Source organism: Labeo rohita, chromosome 17 (genome assembly GCF_022985175.1).
Source record: "Labeo rohita strain BAU-BD-2019 chromosome 17, IGBB_LRoh.1.0, whole genome shotgun sequence".
NCBI lineage: Eukaryota > Metazoa > Chordata > Actinopteri > Cypriniformes > Cyprinidae > Labeo > Labeo rohita.
In genome coordinates, this window is record NC_066885.1 from 6,399,272 (window position 1) to 6,421,288 (window position 22,017).

The 22,017-nt window shown below is 35.0% G+C and overlaps 3 protein-coding genes across 3 annotated transcripts in view; 1 reads left to right on the forward strand and 2 right to left on the reverse strand.

The window, feature by feature from the left end:
• The first annotated feature begins 4,936 nt into the window (after nt 1-4,936).
• On the forward strand, nt 4,937-6,596 carry clec14a (C-type lectin domain containing 14A). Its single transcript, XM_051134048.1, has one exon. The coding sequence runs from the start codon at nt 5,033-5,035 to the stop codon at nt 6,143-6,145; it is 1,113 nt and encodes a 370-aa protein (XP_050990005.1). The 5' UTR covers nt 4,937-5,032; the 3' UTR covers nt 6,146-6,596.
• Nucleotides 6,597-8,454: 1,858 nt separating this feature from the next.
• On the reverse strand, nt 8,455-10,231 carry sstr1a (somatostatin receptor 1a). Its single transcript, XM_051134049.1, has one exon. It carries the CDS (start codon nt 9,909-9,911, stop codon nt 8,808-8,810), a length of 1,104 nt encoding a protein of 367 aa, XP_050990006.1. The 5' UTR covers nt 9,912-10,231; the 3' UTR covers nt 8,455-8,807.
• A 1,426-nt stretch (nt 10,232-11,657) lies between these two features.
• ttc6 (tetratricopeptide repeat domain 6) overlaps nt 11,658-22,017 on the reverse strand; it is a 37,975-nt gene continuing 27,615 nt past the window's right edge. The window contains exons 28-33 of the mRNA XM_051133274.1: nt 20,760-20,912; nt 19,444-19,617; nt 19,126-19,351; nt 15,020-15,155; nt 12,642-12,724; nt 11,658-11,665 (exon numbers count right to left, since the gene is read on the reverse strand). Coding sequence (XP_050989231.1) covers nt 11,658-11,665; nt 12,642-12,724; nt 15,020-15,155; nt 19,126-19,351; nt 19,444-19,617; nt 20,760-20,912 — 780 coding nt within the window. The remainder of the gene's footprint in view (nt 11,666-12,641; nt 12,725-15,019; nt 15,156-19,125; nt 19,352-19,443; nt 19,618-20,759; nt 20,913-22,017) is intronic.

Here is a 22,017-nt window from a genome sequence, read left to right on the forward strand (position 1 = left end):
GATCCCAGCTGAGGAATAAGGGTCTTATCTAGCGAAAGGATTGGCCATTTTCTTAAAAAAAATAAAAATGTATATACTTTTTAACCACAAATGCTCATCTTGCACCAGCCTGACCCAGTGGTTACAAAGCGAACATGCAAAGAAAGTCAAACATCCTTTACAAAAAAAGGTAAAACAACCCTGTTGGATGATTTTGAATATTCTCGAAGACCCTTATTCCCCAGCTGAGATTGTGACCTATGTCATTCAAGATGTTCATGTCTTTCTTTGTTTTTTGAGAAAAATAGTCCAGGATTTTTCTCCATATAGTTGACTTCAGTGGGGATCAGAATTTATTGGACCTCATTCTCATTTCTCCTCCAACTTCAAAATCGTCCAACATTGTTATAGCTTTCTTTGTAAAGGACGTTTGACTTTCTTTCTTTGCTTTGCAAACACTGGTATGTTACTTTTACCTATGTCACGCATGACCTTTCCAATGTGACCTTTCGTAACATGTGAAGTCGAGCTAGTGCAAGACGAGCATTTGTGGTTAAAAAGTATAGAAATTTAATGTTTTTTTTTTTTTAGAAAATGACCAATCGTTCCACTAGACCCTTATTAAGACCCTTATTTCTTGGCTGAGATTGTGTAGAGCCCTTTAAAGCTGCATTGAAACTGCAATTTGGACCTTCAACCCGCTGATCCCTACTGAAGTCCACTATACAGAGAAAAATCCTGGAATGGTTTACTCAAAAACCATAATTTCTCTTCAGCTGAAGAAAGAAAGACATGAACATCTTGGATGACATGGGGCGTGAGTAAATTATCAAGAACATTTTTATTCTGGAAGTGAACCTTTAAAATAAAAATAAGGCAGAATTATATTCATGGAGCTACAATCTCATGCTGTCAAAATGACCAATTACAGGCTACAAAAATTACCAATTATGAATATATAAAAAGTATTATAAAACAGATAGTTCCGGTCCTTGATTATGAATGGCTGAGCCGCATTCAAAGCTGTTGTAAATTACTCTACAAACATACATCTTTGTTTACGTCTGTGTTTTGCTCGGCAACCACTTTGTTGCTACCACAACGGTTTCTGAGGAACTACATTGTTTGGCGGAAGAATAATGTTTTTTAATTAATATCATTAGACTTTATTTGCTCTGTTTTATTTTGTGAAACCTTACTACGTATGTGTAATATCGTAATATCGTATACTATTTGAACCGAACTGAGCTAGATGATGATATCACTGAATCCAATGATGAACTGCCTTTACCTGAAAATTGAGTGTTTACTGTTGCCCTTTAGCATTATTGATGCAATATTTCCTATTTAACACTGTACAGCCGCTTTGTCACAATTGTGTATTGTTAAAAGCGGTATATAAATAATGATGACTTGACTGACTGACTTAACATATGGAATAACCGTCTTATAAAAGCAATAAGCCCTATGAAGCCGTGGTTTACAGTGAATTTATAACAGCTTAGGGGGTTTTAGTCACTCCACTTTGCGTCGTACCTAAAAACGCCCCTTAGCTGTTATAAATTCACTGTAAACCACGGCTTCTTGAGGCTTATTGCTTTATTATAAAATGTACAGTTCCTGTCCTTGATTCTGATTGGTTGAGCGTTCGAAGCTGTTGTAAATTACTCTACAAACATACACCTTTGTTTACATCTGTGTGTTGCTCGGCAACCACTTTGTTGCAACCAAACCGTTTCTGAGGAACTACATTGTTTGGTGGAAGAATAATGTTTGTATTAATATCATTAGACTTTATTTGCTCTGTTTTATTTTGTGAAACCTTACTACATATATGGAATAACCATTTTATAAAAGCAATAAGCCCTCTGAAGTCGTGGTTTACAGTGAATTTATAACAGCTAAGGGGGTTTTAGTCACTCCACTTCGCCCCCTTAGCTGCTATAAATCCACTGTATTGGCTTCTTGGGGCTTATTGTTTTAGTAATAGATGAGGTAAAATAAATGTTTAATTAAATTAAATTAAATTAAAAATTGTTCCATTAAATAAATAAATAATACATTTTAATTAATAAATAAATACAAAAAACTGTTTTCAGCCTTTAAAATCAAAAGTTATTCAGAATTATAAAGCTGCAGTCTTGTGCTATACTTTGATTTCTATTTAAACTTGAACATATAAAAAGTAAAAAAGATGGGGTTAAAAAAAACTGATGTTTTAATTAAATAAATAAATATATTTGAATTTATATTAAATATAAAAAAAAACCAACATTTCAATAAGAAAGAAAGAAAATGTTTTTCCTACTTAGACTGGGGGTAAACCTGTTATTCCCAAAACAGAATTTATTTTCCACAACAGGACACTGAGATCTGTAGGGGAGAAAAGTGACAAAAAGATTACTCTAATATCTCAAATCCTAGACAGCAACACAAACAAATGGAGACTTTTGTAGTTTTTAGTCTGACATTGTACACATGGTAGTTGACAGGCTGTGTTTAAAATACGCATTGTCTAAACCATTTTTTTGTTGTCCATCCTACAACATGTCACACACTGACATCTTTCTAAATATTACAGAAAACCAGCATAATTTGTGTGCTCACTTACAAGGTGAAACTACACACCTGTCAAGTCAATCCGGCCAGGTGCTCGTATTAGCTGATGTAGGAGTCTGTTTCCTGCTCAAAAGACCAGCATATGTTGTAATTTTGGTGCTGGTGTACTTAAACAGCATGTTGACTAGCCTCAGCAGCTGTTGCACAGCATGCCAGTGCTGATCCACCATCTAGACCAGCACTAACCAGCAACTGCAATTATAAGCTGTTTATGTCAGCAGGGTTGTTACGATGTAAGCCGTCTGGAACTGATGAAGTTCAAGCAACTTTTTTTTTTAAGTTAGCAGTTTAACATTTCTTGGCAATCAATACTGCCATGGGCTGTATCATTCAAACCTACTTTTAATTAAATCATGACTCACTAGCTGTCTTCCTTCAAGATGTGCCGTAGGAGGAATTCAGTACTAGAGCGTGTGAATTTTTTATAAACACACACATACCACCTACTAAATAACAGTGCTGTATTGTGTAACAAATCTCTGTGAGAACACTGTTAAACTGAGACAGATTTAAAAAGGTGTGTGTATATACACCACCAGTCACCTGTTTTTTTTTTAAGTCTCTTCTGCTCACCGAGCCTGCATTTATTTGAACCAAAATACAGCAGTAGTAAAATTGTATATATTTTTACTATTTAAAATAACTATTTCTGATTTGCTGCTCAAAACATGATCCTTCATTTATTATTTTTATTTTGAAAACAGCTGAGTAGAATTTTTTCAGGTTTCTTTGATGAACAGAAAGTTCAGAAGAACAGCATTTATCTGAAATAGACATTTTTGTAATATTATGAATGTCTTTATCATCACATTTGATCAATTTAAAGCATCCTTGCTATAAATTTATTTCAATTTCTACACATATCTATATAGAAAAAAAATCTATATAGACACAAAAGCTTTTTATTTCAGATAAACACTGATCTTTGGATCTTTCTATTCATCAAAGGATCCTGAAAAAAATCAGCTCAGCTGTTTTAAATGTTAATAATAGTAATAATATGTGACACTGAAGACTAGAGTAATGATGCTGAAAATTTAGCTTTGAAATCACAGGAATAAATTACATTTTAAAATATATTCAAATAGAAAACAGTAAAAATATTTTTCAATTCTACTTTTTGTTTTTCAAATAAATGCAGGTTCGGAGAGCAGTAGAGGCTTTTAAAAAACATTAAAAATCTTACTGTCCAAAAACTTTTGACTGGCAGTGTATCATAAATATAAACATAATTTTATTATATTTACTTTTTTTATTTACTGAATTATATATATGTATAATATAAATACAATTTTTTAATGTATTTAGAATTATTCTATTATAATCAGCATAAATTAGCATATATATATATATATATATATATTATTTTTTTAAATGATAAAATGATAATCTTAGTCCATTTAAGGACATTACTATGTTTTAAGGGCGTTGCTAGAATGTTTTTATGGGTGGAATGACTAGTAAAAATGTTTACTTAAAAGAGCAACAGCATACCTCCCCTTTAAAGGCTGGTTTGATTGTATATTGTTTGCTCAAACAGCAGAGCTCTCCCAAAACACCTGTACCACCTTCATTTCAACCTCTTGTTCTTTGTTTTTTCTTGGCATACTGGTAACTCCTTTTCCTGTTACCCATAATTCCATTTCCTGGCCTTATTTCCCACCCCCGACCCCCAAGATTGTAAAACATAAAATCAAGTGCTCCCGTAACCTCACTTCCGGCCATTCATTGACATTTCCTCCAGGAAGCATCTGCTGATCCCTCTTGAAGCGGCCTGTTAGAAGGACAGAATAATACTGTGTTAGTCATGGGACATTCAACACCACATTAGTCCCATGTGAGCCCTTGAAAACACACGCTGAGGTCAATCAACACGCATTTGAATCTGACAGTGCTGAGTGGGATATGTAAACAGAGGTATAGAACTACTGTAAAGCGTATTCCCGAATGCAATGAGCAATGCTTCCGGGAATTTTTTCTTTTCCCAGAGACTGTTTTGTCATAGATTCCTGTTACGGAGACAATGAACAAGTAAAATAAATAGGGAAAAAGTGCTTGTCTAATGTTATATCTTTATGAGAAAATAGGCAGTTAGGATGTTTCCAATGTATTGAAACCTAAAACCCTCAAGGAGGTAATGGGTGTGGATCCATGATTGGATTTAACAAATCCAGTGCCAAGGAACATAAGTTTTTCCCGTCGGTTTGAGCTCATCTATCACTTTTGCGAGCGAGCTTTTGTTACACCATCAACCGATTTTGTTCACAGTTGCGCTTGTTTTGCTTCGGCAGCAACACCACCCAAGAGGAAGTGAATGGTTGTATCAAGGCTGAACAGACTTCCTGTGCTTGTTGTCTTGGGAGGACCTCACAGGGGCAGCTAAGAAAGCCAGAGAAAAGAGCACAGTTTCATTTAGTTCCAGTCAGCCGCAGAGATGGAGCTCTGGACGGGATTATATCTTGTGAGCCTCCTCACCATCGCACGTTGTTTGCTCGTATCGTCCTACACTGTTCATTTGAACAAACTCTCATTCGAAAATGCTCAGAATTATTGCGAACCTGGAAGTTTCCTGACCAACATTCCAAATGAGAAGGAAATGGAGAAGATTCTAAAAACCATCTGGGATATGAATAGCAAAAACGCCACGTCATTTTGGATCGGACTAAAGAGAAATAAAGGCACCTGTTTACAAAAGAATTTGCCTCTTAGGGGATTCCACTGGACGGTGGACAACAGCACTCAATCTGACATTAAAACCTGGAAAACTGAACCTTCAGGATCTTGCGCAAGTCTTCGCTGTGGGCTGCTTTCAGTGGAATACAGTAACTCTGGCACAAAAACCTATTGGTTTGTGGATGCTTCCTGCAGACACGAATATCCTTTCATTTGCAAACGAAACAAGCTGGCTTGTCCTCGACCAGAAATACTCGGCTCACGTGACATGATCGAGCCAAAAAATGATCCGTATACACGTCAGATTTATTGCCGTTCTGGTCCCAGGTTTAACCTGACATGCTCCAAAGATCTAGTGTGGACTGTGGCCGGACACGAAAACGTGGATATATCGCAACTCTGCCTGGGGTGCAATAAAGGCTACAGGAGGGATGCATCCGGAAACTGTGCGGATGTAAATGAATGCGAAGAATCCAAACCATGCGAGCAGGAATGCCAGAACACAGAAGGGTCCTACAAATGTCTATGTTCGTACAATGACGACGGCATTTGTAATGAACCATCGCAGTCACCCACAACCACTCTGAAAAACAGGGACAAATCTGTGCTAACTCAACCTACGTCTCCACCTGATGATGTCAGAACTAACAAGACAGCCGTGCACACTGACGAGAGCGCTGGAGACATTTCAAATATTGTAGTACCTGTGATTATAGCTCTGTTGATTTTCATAGTGCTGCTGGTGATTGTGGCGGCCATCGTGAAAGGATGCCTCAGGAGGAGATCCATAAAACTGGCCCAGAGGAAGGCGGAGGCTGTGGCTCTGAATGGATCCAGCTCCATGGAGAAGGTGAATGAAAAAGAGGAAACCTAAGTGGGAGAGACTGTGCAAATGTAAAAGATAATTCAACGTGACACATGCAGACTACAGAGGGTGCTTACTGCAAGATATTCCTCTCTCAGAACATTTGGGTGTGAGGTCTGGAGTCACAAGGGTGCTGTGTAATTACTGCTTTTGAGTTTCATTTGCCATTCCGTCTCACAGTTGAAATCAGGGTCTTTATGCCGATGTGGATTTGGAAATGCTATCTAGGTCATGTCGACAGTAATTAGATTTATGAGAAGCGTACTCTGACTTTGTTTACTCTTTCATAGCTGATATTTAAATGCACCTATGCGGAGATGTGTAAACTGTAGAAGATATTGTGTTGTCTAATTGTATATTTCTGTTATGTTTCACAACATGAAAATTTTATACGTGTCTTTTTGACTGAAGAGTTATATAAATAAAGACGGATGTTTAAGCTGATGTGGCTGCTCTAATACTTAACGTAAATGTCTTTATTACCTGAGAGATATCGCTGAAATAATTGTCCTAAGAGATCATATTGTTTCTGGCACTGCTTGTAAACAGAGAAAACAAGAACCTGACTACTGACGCGTTGTTCTGGTGTGAGTTTAGTCAGCTTATTATTGCGTAGTTCCGTTTGGTAAAATCACTTACAGCAGCTTTAAAGGCGTGCTCAGTATGTTTTGTTTACATGATTCTTGCTGATCGAAGATGTATTTTTGAATCATTTTAAATATATTTTTCTCCATTTGTGACCCTAGGACGACGAAACTAGTCATATAGGTTAATTTTATTAGGTCTAAATAATTACTGATGTATGGTTTGTTAGGATAGGATAATATTTGGCCGAGACACAACTATTTGAAAATCTGCAATCTGAGGTTGCAAAAAAAAAAAAAAAAAAAAAAAAAAAAAAGAGAACATTGAGAAAATCGCCTTTAAAGTTGTCCAAATGAAGTTCTTAGCAATGCATATTACTAAACAAAAATTAAGTTTCTATATATTTGCGGTAGGAAATGTACAAAATATCTTCATGGAACATGAGCTTTACTTAATATTCTAATGATTTTGGCATAAAAGAAAATCGATCATTTTGACCCATACAATGTACTGTTGGCTATTGCAACAAATATACCTGTGCTACTTAAGACTGGTTTTGTGGTCCAGGGTCACATTCATTATTTATAGTACCCCTAATTTATTCCTAAACTGTTTAAAGAGAAAAAGTATCGAGTGCACCTTCAATAAAGAAAACAGATTAATTATAATTTAGGCATCCGCCTTATTTTTCACACAAGAGCGGGCGCGGCCATTTATTAAATTTTATGGGTGTGGCTTCTGTAGCATCTAGCCATTTTTGGCTTTACAAAACAGCTGTTTTTTCTGCTTGATATTGCAAATTGGTTTGTTGTACCATATAATTTTAATACATTATCTTAATTATGAACACACTGCAGTGCAAACAGTTTTACCGTTTACTCCACATTGTTATTCTTCTCCTTAATTCCCTATCGCGGCTAATGAACCGGAAGTCTCACCCATAAGCTTACTTTAGCACTGAAGAATGAGGTGTGTATTTTACCTTTTGTCTAAAACGGGATCTTGTCATAGTCTGTGACATGTTCTTCTAATACTTCACAAAAAGAACACAATACATAAAGTCTAAACATAAATGATTAATAAATGCATTGAGGGTGACATTAAGGATAGCCATAAATCAGCCTTGTATTTGACATATTCCCTGCAGCAGCATAAACATAGAAGTACAGCAGTCACTGAAAACGTTTCTCACAGGCTTCAGGTCAGATTTGATATCTCACGTTCACTATAGGATTAGGTTTACAGTCAAACACACAACATTTAGGTTCAGTGAGCTTTCATAACCTTCTTTTAAAATTATTACAATGCTTTCACTTGAAATATAATTGAAATTCTACAATGAATTCAACCTGTGGCATATAAAAAAAAGTGCAGACTCAAACATTTGCTTATTTTTTGTTTGTGTGATTGATTTTTGGCAAAGTAACACTTTTTTAAAGAAATTTAACATTAAAGGTTTAAAAACAAACAACAAAACTGACTGACACTGATTGAATCGTGCTTTACCGACTGGTGACGTCATCTTTGCATACTGCACTGCGATTGGTCACCTTTCTTGCATATATTTGGGTACTTAATTTGGCTGAATGTCATGACAAGGCAAAGCGGTTCTGATTTCATTTCTGTACACAGAACCAAAAAATCTGTAACATTCTTTTGTTCCTGCTTTGCAAGCACTGCCATTTCCTTTTGGAAAAATGCTAGTTCCATCACATAATACACTGAGAGTAAAATATTTCCCCATGTTTTATTCCATTTTAAAATAAACAACTAAATATTTGGCTGTTGATATTTCTTTTCTTTTTTTATCTGAACGTCACACGTTTTTTTCCATATCGACACACTTTATAATAACTTTCATTAATAAGTCATTCAAAGCATTATATAATGCGCGTTAAAAAAAAAGTTCACGCACATTCATATATGGGCAAAAATGCACATTAACTGCATTATATAATCTAATAATGGCATTAACGAAAGTTATTATGAAGTCTTACCAATACATTTCAACAAAGAACACATACTGCAATGACAACAGGTAACAAAACAAGTCTTTATACTGTAATACCTAGTCCTACACCAAGTCCTACAGCGTTGTAGTTCTGGATGTGCAGGTGCCATTCCTGTACGTGCTGCCCGACTCCAAATTGTCCGGCTGAAAGTCATCCACACTGTATCCTCGACTCTTCAGAGCCGTGGCATAGTAATCTATGGGCTCCTCCGTGGCGTTATCCCACCACCGGAGGCATAAAATCCTCTGGAAGGAGCGTCTGAAGTTGTCCGACAGGAATCCGTACAGGATAGGGTTGGCACAGCTGTTGGCATATCCCAAAATCACAGCCAGCTGACTGAGGGTGGCATTGTGCTGCTGGACGAACACGCTAACCAGCTGCACGATGTGAAAAGGCATCCAGCAGATCACGAAGACCGTCACCACCATCATCACCATCAGCGTGATCTTCCTCTCGGACTTTTTGCGCTGCTGCCAGCCCGCTTTCAACGCGACCACCCGCATCTTCACTATGATGAGGATGTAGCACATGCATATGGCAATGACAGGGAAAAGAAAGCCCATCAGAAAGGCATAGATCACAAACACAGCCATCCACTGACGCTCGGGCTCTGGCATCTGCATGTTGCACGCCACAGATCCGTCAGAGTTGGGTGCAGTGGTGGAAAAGATGATGATGGGTAGGATGACCAGGATGGAGAACATCCAAACCCCTAAGTTGACCATTTTGGCAATGGTGGGTCTACGGTACCGGGCTGCTTTGATGGGATGCACCACAGAGATATAGCGATCGATACTCAACACAGTCAGACAATAGATGCTGGTGAACATATTAATGGCATCAACACTTAAAACCAACCGACACAGGAGAGAACCAAACGGCCAGTGGTGAAGTAAAGAAGAGGTGACCAAGAAAGGCACACTCAACATAAGTAACTCATCCGCGATCGCTAAGTTCAAAATGTAGATGTTCGTCGCAGTTTTCATCTTCGCATACCTGAAGATCACATAAATCACCATCGAGTTTCCACAGAGTCCCACCAGGCACACTACGGAATAGATGAAGGAGATGAAGATCGCGCTGCTGCCGTGAGAATCCCCGTTATGCGTCTCGTTACTGGAGGAGTTTAACAGATACAAACCGTCCTCCAGGTTCTTGAAGGTGTCGTTGGGCAACATTCCGACACTGCTGTGAGGTTTTCTGTGGATTTAAAGTGTATAAATACGCGCTCAGAAGATGCGCGCATTGATGCTGCGAGACTCCGGAACGCACATCCCGACGCTGCGGCGGTTTCAGCACCATGGACAGTTACTCCACATCCACATGCATCACAGTCACAGACGTCACACTTGCAACATGACGCCATCGGCTCCTAATGGGTTTGTGAGCGCGTCTGAGAAACCAAAATAGTTTCTTGACGACACCTAGACCTTCTTTTCAATGTAAATATAAACACAAAATGATTGAAAAGCCACTGTCAATATCAAATAAAGAAACGCATATTTGCCTTGATTTGTTTTTAATAAAGCTATATTTGTAACTTTTTAGTAACTTTTGCTCTTTTCACTTTGGATTTTAAACACAAGTGTGGAAAAAAGAGAGAAAATAAAACTGACCTTTGGCTCTCTGGGGGAGATTTTAATACAGTCATGTCCTCAACACACTGTTCAGAGCATGCTAATAATTGTGTTTAATTAAAATTGCTCATGATTATATTCATTAGGAACCCAACCCATGCCCTTGCAATGAGTTGCAAATACACTAGATGCTCTTTTTAGGGTGAAGGCTTAGTTCCCACACTCAGCTGAGTTTAAAATTCATAGCTTTTCTTCATGCCCTTTCCCTCGAAAATTGAATAATACATTGTTGTTCATCCTACGACAAAGAAAGGGGTTTTGCAAAAGGCCCACTCAACAAATGAAAAGCTTAGTATTTTGAGTCTGGAGTCTTTCAATTGAACCCTGATATGGGCATCTTTTGTGACTGTTGCCACAGTCTTTATATAGTTTTCCTATACTGCACAATGCCTTATAATAACAACAAAGCACCCTTGAGTGTGAAGAGGAAGCTTATCTGCGCTTATTTATGGCACCACCTAGTGATGGATGCAAAGCTAAAGAAAATAATCCAGCTACAGCAAAAACGAATGCTGTTTGAGGGACTATAGATCAGGTAAAAATACCAGGTTTCTGATCCATGCTACATTTAGAAGCATCTCTGGATGTGTGTAAATAGAATAAAATTAAATAAAATGTAAACAGAGCCTGTTGCATCTAGTTCAGAACCATAAAACCAGTCTTAAGGATCTTTTTTTTTTAAATTGAGATTTATACAGAATCTGAAAGCTAACAATAAATAAGCTTTCCATTGATGTGTGGTTTGTTAGGATAGGACAGTTTTGGCTGAGATACAACTACTTGAAAATCTGGAATCTGAGGGTGCAAAAAAATCAAAATATTAAGAAAATTGCCTTTAAAGTTGTCCAAATGAAGTTCTTAGCAATGCATATTGCTAATAAAAAATTAGGTTGTGATATATTTACGGTAGGAAGTTTACAAAATATCTTCATGGAACATGATCTGTACTTAATATCCTAATGATTTTTTAGCATAAAAGGAAAATCAATAACTTTGATCCATACAATGTATTGTTGGCTATTGCTACAAATATACCCGTGCGACTTACGACTGAGTTTGTGGTCCAGGGTCACATATACTAAATGTCCAGTAAATAAATAAATAAATAAATACATAAATACATAAACTGAATTACAAATTATTACTTTGAGTCTTTGAAAACAATTTTGCATTGCATTAAACTATTCCTAAGGTGTTGTACGTAATTGTAAGAAGGCTTTTTAAAGGTAGACACTAGTTTTTTTTTAGCAGATGCTTTTTATCTAAAGTGACAACACAAACAATTTGTCATTCATCTGATTTGTAAGAAAACACATAGCACATTATGTCAGAGCAAACTTAAGGTGCTGAGTTTTTGGTGGATGTCGCTTGAAAGTGTTTGAAAGACAAATTAAGTCTCAGACTAGGGACATTTTTTGTGAAAAACAAAATCTAATTAAAGTTTGAACAATTTCAGTATGCTGTAACATGCCCACAGTATTCTATTCATTTAATAAGACAGCTGGTAAGATGTGTCAGACCTAAATAACCATTTCACACCTGAAATAATTTTATCCTCTTTGCTCCCAAGCCAAGACACTCCATCTCAAAATGCTCACACCTTGAAAATAGGATATAAGAATAGCAAAACCCTGAAACTCTTTTGTCAGAATTTGAGTGATACCTCATTTTTTCTCACAGATGGAGACTCGTGTTGTCCTTGAAATGTAATGAGCCCAGTCAGAGCACAACATGTGAGGAGCAGATGGCTGTCTTCACACTCTTCTCTCTGAGACTCTCTCTCTCTCTATTTCTCTCTCTCTCTGTGAACTGGAAAAGAGCCAGATCATTCAAGCAGGTGTTTCTCTCTTTCCATCTAGTTAAGACCAGCATCTTTGCCCGGTGTCATATGAAGTGACCTGACCTCTTCAGGGCGAATATGATTTCAGACATCAGGTAGATACAGCTGTCTGGGTCTGCTTATTAAAAGACATTAATTAGTAGGACATTTGATTTCATTTTCATCTGTAAATTAATTGTTTCACAACTAAAACAGTTGGCAATTGGAAAAATAATTTTTCCTTAATGAATAAATACAGCATTCTAGTTAAAGTACATATATATATAATTGCTAAATGTACAGACTTCACTCAAACTCTTGTGGAATAAAAAACATCTCTCTTCACTGATGATTATTCTGATTACATTTTTAAAAAATTGGCATTTGCAAAAAAGTTTTTATTAAAGTATTTTATTAAGTTTTTAATAAAGTATTATAGCAGATAATTTCACCAGTGAACAAAACTGCCTGTCCATGAAGTGAAATGACATCCAGGTTGTGTGCTTCTGAGCTGCATGAATCAGCCGACCATCTGCTATAGAGATGAATGAGAAACTGCAGGTACTTTAAACCTTCTTGGCTAACAAAAAAGAAAAAGAAACGCAGCTCTTATGCAGTCTGTGCAGTCAGTTCTAAAGTTTAAGATCTGTAGGATTTTTTCAAAAGGAATCAATACTTTTTTTCAGTAAGGACACTTTATATCGATTGAAAATGACCCCGAAACACTTATAACGTTACAAAAGATTTTATAAAAAGAATTATTTAAAAAAATCCAAGACAGCTTTCAAAACATTGTTAATAAGAAATATTTCTTGAGCAGCAAATCATAATATTAGAATGGTTTCTGAAGAATCATGTGACACTGAAGACTTAAGTAATGATGCTGAAAATTCAGCTTTGCATCAGAAATATTTTAAGATAGAAAAAAGTTATTTTAAATAACAATATAATTTCACACTATTATCATTTTTGCTGTACTTTATACTGTATGTAATGCCTTCTTTCAGAAACATAAAAAAATTTTAACAACCAAAAACCATGTTTTAAGTTATACCTGCCTTATTCACTCAAAATAAAACATAATAAAATATTGATTAAATTTAAGAATATTTTTAATGCAAAAAGCAAATCAATTAAATACAAATTATTTAGTATTAAATTAATTTAATTTAAAAAATACTAAAACATTACTACATTATTTAACATTTGCTAATGATATTTTTCTGGTGTACAATAAGAAATTAAAAAAAAAAAAACTATGTTTTATTTTAGTACATTATTATAATAGATGGCTGGACCCTAGTGAAAAATAAATTAAAATTAAAATAAATTAAAATACATTTACTTCATGCTAAGTATACTACAAATACATTTACATATTAAGTACTTAAAAATACCCTGCAATTGCACGTTTAGTATACTAAACCTGTACATTTAAAGTCTGCTAAATTGAAACAACTCATTTTGTGCATAATGCTCTTTTAATAGTGCTGAAGTCCAACTAAAGATATACTTCAGTATATTTGATTGTGCTAAAGTGGTACTATTGCAAGTACTTTAGGTACACTTTAAATATTTTGCATTTAAAGACTGATATTATTTAAATGTCATACAATCCTCCTCAACAGTGATATTAAAACATATTTTAGGTTTAAAAGTGAAGTCCACTTCCAGAACAAAAATTTACAGAAAATGTACTCACCACCTTGTCATCCAAGATGTTCATGTCTTTCTTACTTCAGTTGTAAAGAAATAGCTTTTTGAGGAAAACATTTCTCCATATAATAGACTGATATGGTGCCCCGAGTCTGAACTTCCAAAATGCAGTTTAAATGCGGCTTCAAATGATCCCAAATGCAGTTTTAAACGATCCCAGCTGAGGAAGAAGGGTCTTATCTAGCCAAACGATTGGTTATTTTCATTTAAAAAATACAATTTAAATACTTTTTAATCTCAAACGCTCATCTTGTCTTGCTCTGCCTGAACTCTGTGTAGTCTGGCTCAAGACAGTTAGGGTATGTCGAAAAACTCCAATTGTATTTTCTCCCTCAACTTCAAAAATCATTTAAAAATGATCTACATCGTTGCTGAAGTACCGACACAGTCTTTACAAAGTGAACATGCAAAGAAAATCAAACACCCTTAACAAAAAAGGTAAAACAGCGATATAGGACGATTTCGAAGTTGAGGGAGAACATGAGATGGGAGTTTTTCGACATACCCTAACTGTCATGAACTGTAAAAAAACAATTTAGGCAGAGTAAGACAAGACAAGCGTTTTACATTAAAAAGTAGATAAATTGTATTATTTTTAATGTTTAAATTTTTTGAAAGTTCAAAATCGGGGCACCATATCAGTCCATTATATGAAGAAAAATGCTGAAATGTTTTCCTCAAAAACATAACTTCCTTACGACTGAAGAAAGAAAGACATGAACATTTTGGATGACAAGGGGGTGAGTACATTATCTATAAATCTTTGTTCAGGAAGTGGACTTCTCCTTTAATATTAAGAAATGTGCATTGTGAACAAGTACTACTCCAAATTAACTTTAATTACAATTTGTACATCAGTAAGTCCCAACCAATATGTAAGTAAGTGTGTTAACAGACTTGAACTATACTTAGTATAAAATAAATGTATTTTAAATCTATTACTTTTTTACAAATTAAAATTGTATGTCTGTCTAATGTAATTTCAAACTCTCATTTAACAAATTTAAACTGATTCCATGCAACAAAATGTAGACAAAAATGTTTAAGGACTGTGTTGCATTAGCTAATTTTAATAAACTAAGATGCAGAAATCTCATTGTGTTCATTTTCCGACCCTGAGCAGCATCTTGAGTCCTCAAGCTCCACCGCGGTCCTGTAGTCATTCAGCGCCTGCTCCGTCCACCCCAGACGACCCCGTACATCAGCCCTCAGCTTGTAGAGAAGAGCATCTCCAGGCTGCAGCATCAGAGCTTCAAGAAACACACAAACACAAAAAGATATGTTAGAGCAAAATGTCACTCTCACCTTCCCCAGTATTTATCAATCTGTCTCCTGTTTACACAGAGAAGTGTAGCATTATTCGAGTTGTCTTCAGCACAACTGCTTTGTTCACAGTTAGACTCTCAGCTCTGTTCTTCTCACACAGAGACTGACGTTAATGTTAGGCTAGGACCACATCACACAGTACTTATTCGTGACTGAAACATCAGGCTGGGAGAGACCGCAAATAGAAGGACATCTACTTTTTAGTTCACTCAAGAGGGACAATTTGCAAGCAATTTGCCATCTGCATTTGCATAAATTACCATCGCTCGCTCGGCACCTTTACAGACGTTGTTTTGCTCCAAAGAGCTTGCACATGTAAGGGCCTTGATTTGAGTGAGATAATGTAGAAAAACCTCGCTTTTAGGGCTTATAGGATAAGTGTTCAATGTGTCTATTTACGGCTAACAAAATTAGATTGTTTGAAAGCGCACACTGGAATAGCAAGTGATTACTCCATTCACGGAGAACATACTCATTAGATACCGAGGGCCATCTGTTTCCTAATATCCCACCTGTTTCAGCCGCAGGAGGAGGGAATTAGGAATGGGCTCTAGGAAACTCTGCTTTTTCATAACAGAAATGCTTGCACATCCTTGCTTTCGACTTCATAAATATGCAGCCTGCCAAGAGGAAATCTATAATTGGTTTACACTGTAACCATAGTAACCACCTGTCTCTTGTTGTAGAGCAGTAAAGAGACATGGTTGCCGCATTTGTTTTCCTTCTGTGTCTTTTTTTTCTTTTCCCCAGGCAGTCATGTGGCTAAACCCATCATGCTCTGGTCCTCTTGTGTGTGAAAGTGTGTGCTGAAAGCATTCATTTGCCTCACACACAGACACACACACACACACACACAGACTCAAGTAGTCAGTCTTTGGACTTTGAGTATTAAGTCTATTCTTCACCACAGCTTGTTTAGGTCAAGAACTGCCTATTTAGAAAGAGGAATGTTTTTTTACATGCCATGCGGTTGTAACTGAAGTTATAGCACAATGACTGGTGATGAAAATTCATGTGACCAAAGACCACAAAACCAGTCATAAGGGTCAATTTTTTAAAATTTAGATTTATAAATCATCTGACAGTTGAATAAATAAGCTTTTCATTGATGTTTGGTTTGTTAGGATAGGATAATATTTTCAAACAGATACAACTATTTGAAAATCTGGAATCTGAGGGTGCCAAAAAATCAAAATATTGAGTAAATTTCCTTTAAAGTTGTCCAAATAAAGTTCTTAGCAATGCATATTAGCAATCAAAAATTAAGCTTTGATATATTTACGGTAGGAAATGTACAAAATATCATGGAACATGATCTTTACTTAATATCCTAATGATTTTTGGCATAAAAGAAAAATCGATAATTTTGACCCATACAAGGTATTTTTGGCTAATGCTACAAATATAAAAATGTGAAAAATAGCAGATATAAAAAATAGGCACTAGAAACTATATTTATAGTATCGTTGAAAAGTTTGGGTCAAGTTTAAAAAATGCAGAAGAAATTAATACTTTAATTCAGCAAGGATGCATTAAAGCCATCAAAAGTAGCAGTAATGGCATTTATAATGTTGTGAAATTGTGAAATATTATTGCAATATAAAATAACATTTCAAAGTATTACGTATTTCTGTGAGGCAAAGCTGAATTTTCAGCATCATTACTCCAGTCTGCCGCCATATGATCCTTAAGAAATCATTCCAATATGCTGTTATATTATCATACATTTTTCAGGATTTTTTGACGAAAAAAAGTTAAAAAGAAACCATTAATTAAAAAATAAAAATCTTTTCTAATATAAGTTTTACTATCACTTTTTATCAACTTAACACATCCTTTCTGAATAAAAATATTAATTTCTTAAAAAAAAAAAAAAAGTACTGACCCAAACAGTAGTATATATAATTACAAAAGCTTTCTATTTTATAAATGATCTTTTTTCTTTTTTTTTTTTGACTTTTTAATTTATCTAATTAATGATGCTGAAAATTCAGCGTTGCATCACAGGAATAAATTGCATTTGAAAATATATTAAAGCAGAAAATTATATTTGACTACACAAGAAACTTATGTAGTAATTATAAAAAAATCTTACTGATCCCAAACAGCAATCATATATATACACACACACATATATATATATATATATATATATATATATATATATATATATATATATATATATATATTAGCACGTCTTTTCTAAATAAAATGATTATTTCTTTAAAAAAAAGAAAGGAAAAAATTTACTGACCCCAAACTATATATACAGTAGTGTATATAATTACAAAAGACTTTCTATTTTAAACAAATGCTGTTTTTTCTTTTTAATTTCCTTTTTCATCTAAGAATCCAGAAAAAAAGTATAAATTAGGAAAAGGAATCATTTATATTTTGAAGTATATAAAAAAGAAACTGTTATTTTACATTGTAATAATATTTCACAATATTACAGTTTGTTTCTGTATTTTTTATCAAATAAATGCAGCCTTGATGAGCTGAACAAACTTCTTTAAAAAACATTACAAATCTTACTGATCTCAAACTTTTGAACGGCAATATGAACATAGATATACATACACATACATATATATATATGCACACATAGCCAATCAGATTACAGCTAACGTAGTGCAGTCAGATGTCACGTAGCGTAGTCAGATGGTCAATGAGAGGTCTGACTGCATGCTGTATGAATGAGACTGAGACTAGCACGTGTATGACTGTCTGGATTTGTTGAGGATAAAGACAACTTTGCTATCTCTTCACCCGCTCTCCTTTCAACATCTTGACAAAAGCCCTCCACAAAGATATCAGCCACTGTTATCAGACGTAATTAAGTGCAGACGACATGGAAAGTCGGCCTGATGTACAATCTCCCTGTAAAGCAATGAATCATTATTGCTATATTAATACGTAGGATGTTTCAACGTTGGAACATAATAACCTTTCTATATATATGCCAATGAAATCAAGAAACACAATATGCTCTGTAGTCAGCTTTTGGCCCTGCTCTGCACACGCTGCATGATGATTAATGTGACCTTCAGTATTCAGAGGAGAATTAGTAATAACTGCATACTACCAAATTAGTTGTTATAAGATTATCAATCTCATGTCAGCTTGAAATACAAATGAAAATATAATTACAAACAAGCCTAAATAAATCATACAAGTTAGTTTAGTTTTTGCCTCTACAAAGAATAAGTAACAAATACAGACTGTTTATACTACTGGACAAAAAGATAATGATAATGATAAATGATAATGTGAATGTTTAGTGCAAAAATCCTTAATTGACATATTCACTACTAGTCAGAAGTTTGAAATAATTAACATTTTCATTGTTTCTGTCTCCAAAACTGCATTTATTTAATCAAAAATATAGTAAAAACAGTAACTGCATTTTTGTTTGCAACACAGCAACTGTTTTTTGTTTGAATATATTTTAAAATATAATGTATTCCTGTAATGCAAAGCTGATTTTTAGCATTAATTGAAATAGACACTGAAATAGAAGTCTTTTGTGATATTATAAATGTCTTTACTGTCACATTTGATTAATAGAATTTATTTCTTAGGCAGCAAATCAGCATATTAGAACGATTTCAGAAGGATCATCTGACACTGAAAATTCAGCTTTGCATCACAGGAATAAATTACATTTTAAAATATATTCAAATAGAAAACAGTTAATTTAAATTGTAATAATATTTCAGAATATTAATGTTTTTACTGTATTCTTGATCAAATAAATGCAGCCTCAAGCAACAAAAGATCTGTAATTATTCCAAACTTCTGACTGGTAGAGTATCTGTAGACTTCAGGGGACATAATGGTACACGAGTGTAAAATATCACTCCTTTAATAAAAGGTGGCAGTGCTACGGCTCACCTTGTGTAAGGTCCCTCTCGGCTGATTGGAACTGTCTGAGAGAGCAGTACAGGTTGGCTCTGTTAAAGTAGGCATGTGCAGACAGCGGGTTGAGGCAGAGAGCCTCATTGAAATCCTGCAGGGATGCTGGGACCTTCCGCAGCAGAGCGTGAGTGATGGCTCGGTTCAGGATGGCAGACTCATCTGAGGGGTCCAGCTCAAAAGCTTGGCTGTAGTACTCACATGCCTATGTTGCAGAAATGAGACTCACTATATATTTCAGTGGCTCTCGTCTAGAGAGTCTGAAGAGAGTCGGTAGTGAATTGCCTCTGGTTTTACCTGCTCAAACTGTCCATTGTAAAAGAAGAGGTTGGCAGCGTTGAAGTAAGCGAGGGCATATCCTGGGTTGAGGCTGATAGCGGTCTGGTAGTTCTTCATGGCGCTAGCTTTATCCCCCATGAACTGTTGGATCAGACCTCGGTTTGTAAAGAGCTGCTCTGCATGGGGGTTACACTAAAAAGGGCAAAGATAAAATTTACTAAAAAATTAAAGATTTCACTTTCATTGTATAGAAAAGAGTGACCAATATTGTGAAATATTACCACAATTTACATTTCTGTGATGAATAGATAATTCAAAAGAACAGTAATTATTTGAAACAGAAACATGTTGTAACCTTATAATTGATGATCACTTTTGATGCATCCTTGCTAAATACAGTTGAGGTTAAACATCTACATACACCTTGCAGAATCTACAAAATGTTCATTATTTTACCAAAATAAGAGGGGTCATATAAAATGCATGTTATTTTTTATTTAGTACTGAACTGAATAAGATATTTCACACAAGATAAATAATAGTTGAATTTAAAAAAATGTTCAAAAGTTTACATACACTACATACACCTTGTTTGTCCTGAACAGTTAAACTGCCTGCTGTTCTTCAGAAAAATCCTTCCATCTTTTCACACTGAGGACAACTGAGGGAATTATGTGCAACTATTACAGAAGGTTCAAACGCTCACAGATGCTTCAGAAGGAAAACCAATGCATTAAGAGCTGGGGGGTGAAAACTTTTGAACAGAATGAAGATGTGTACATTTTTCTTATTTTGCCTAAATATCATATTTTTTCATTTAGTACATTTAGTATTTAGTATTACCTTCTGTAATAGGTGCATATGAGTCCCTCAGTTATCCTCAGTGTGAAAACATGGATCTCAAAATCATACAGTCATTGTTAGAAAGGGCTCAAATACACAAAAAAATAAAAAAGATCTAAAAAATTGGTGGGATCTAAAGGATTTTTTTCTGAAGAACAGTGGACAGTTTAACTGCTCAGGACAAACAAGGGACTCATGAACAACTATCACTTAACAAAAAACACAGCAGTGGATCATTCAAGTAACAACAGTATTAAGAATCAAGTGTATGTAAACTTTTGAATGGGGTCATTTTTATAAATTCAACTTATTTTCTCTTGTGGACTATATGTACACATCTTATTCAGGTCAGTACTAAATAAAAAATAACATGCATTTTGTATGATCCCTCTTATTTTGGTAAAATAATTAACATTTTGCTGATTCTGCAAGGTGACCTTTTGACCTCAACTGTAGAATTATACATTTCTTAAAAAATCTTTACTGACAACCTTTATAGCAGTGTTTATATCTTGCAAGGCTGCAAACATGTTGCCCATCTGCAGGCTGGTGACAGCTCTGCCTTCATACGCTGCCCAGCATTCAGGGTTCACCTCTACAGCCACAGTGAACTGATTCCAGGCTCTCTGGAAGAATCCCAAAACCTGCCGTAGAGGACAAGGTATCGACATGGATTAGTGGAAATCAATAGACTTGAGAGGCAACAGGCTGTCTGCAAGATACCGCTCCCTCTCTGGGGTTGGAGACAGAGATAATGAGGGCCAGGATGAATACCGAAAGAATCAGATATATCCTTATTTGTTCATACTGTTGACCTGATTTCTGTGGTTTGCCTCTGGGCTTTGGCCATTAGTACTTCTACATTTAATATTGAAGAAAGGATTCTCTTTAAAAAGAGAACTGAGCAACAGAGACAGCGTGCACAGATAAAAGATACCAGACCAGACAAACAAAAGTCTTGAACAAAGGAGAATAAAGAAATTAAGATCATCAAGGTTAATGAGGTTATGATTTACAAAGCAAAAATTATTCAATATATACACTGCCCTTCAAAAGTTTGGGATCAGTAACATTTTTAATGTTTTTTAAACACATTTCTTATGTTCATCAAGGCTGTATTTATTTGACCAAAATACAGAAAAAAAATATTATTGCTAAATAAAAATAGTAGTTATTTATTTTAATATACTTTAAAATATAATTTTTTCATGTGAAGCAAAGCTGAATTTTCAGCATCATTATTCCAGTCTTCAGTGTTCCATGATCCTTCAGAAATCATTCTAATATACTGATTTATCATCAGTGTTGGAAACAGATGTGCTGCTTAATATTTTTAGCGATCCGTGATACTTTTTCAGGACTCTTTAATAAATAGTTAGTTAAAAAGAACAGTGTTTATTCAAAATATAAATTTTGTGTTACAGTATACACTACCATTCAGAAGTTTGGGGTCAGTACATTTTTTCTTTCTTTTTTTTTTAAAGAAATTAATCATTGTTTTCAGCAAGGACGTGTTAAATGGATAAAAAGTGTTAGCAAAGGCTTATATTGTTAGAAAAGATTTGTATTTTGAATTAATGCTGTGCTTTTTAACTTTTTATTCATCAAAGAATCCTGAAAGTTTCCAAAAAATACTAAGCAGCACAACAGTTTCAACACTGATAATAAATCAACATATTAGAATGATTTCTGAAGGATCGTGAAGACTGATGAAAATTCAGCGCTCGGTCACAAAAATAAATTATATTT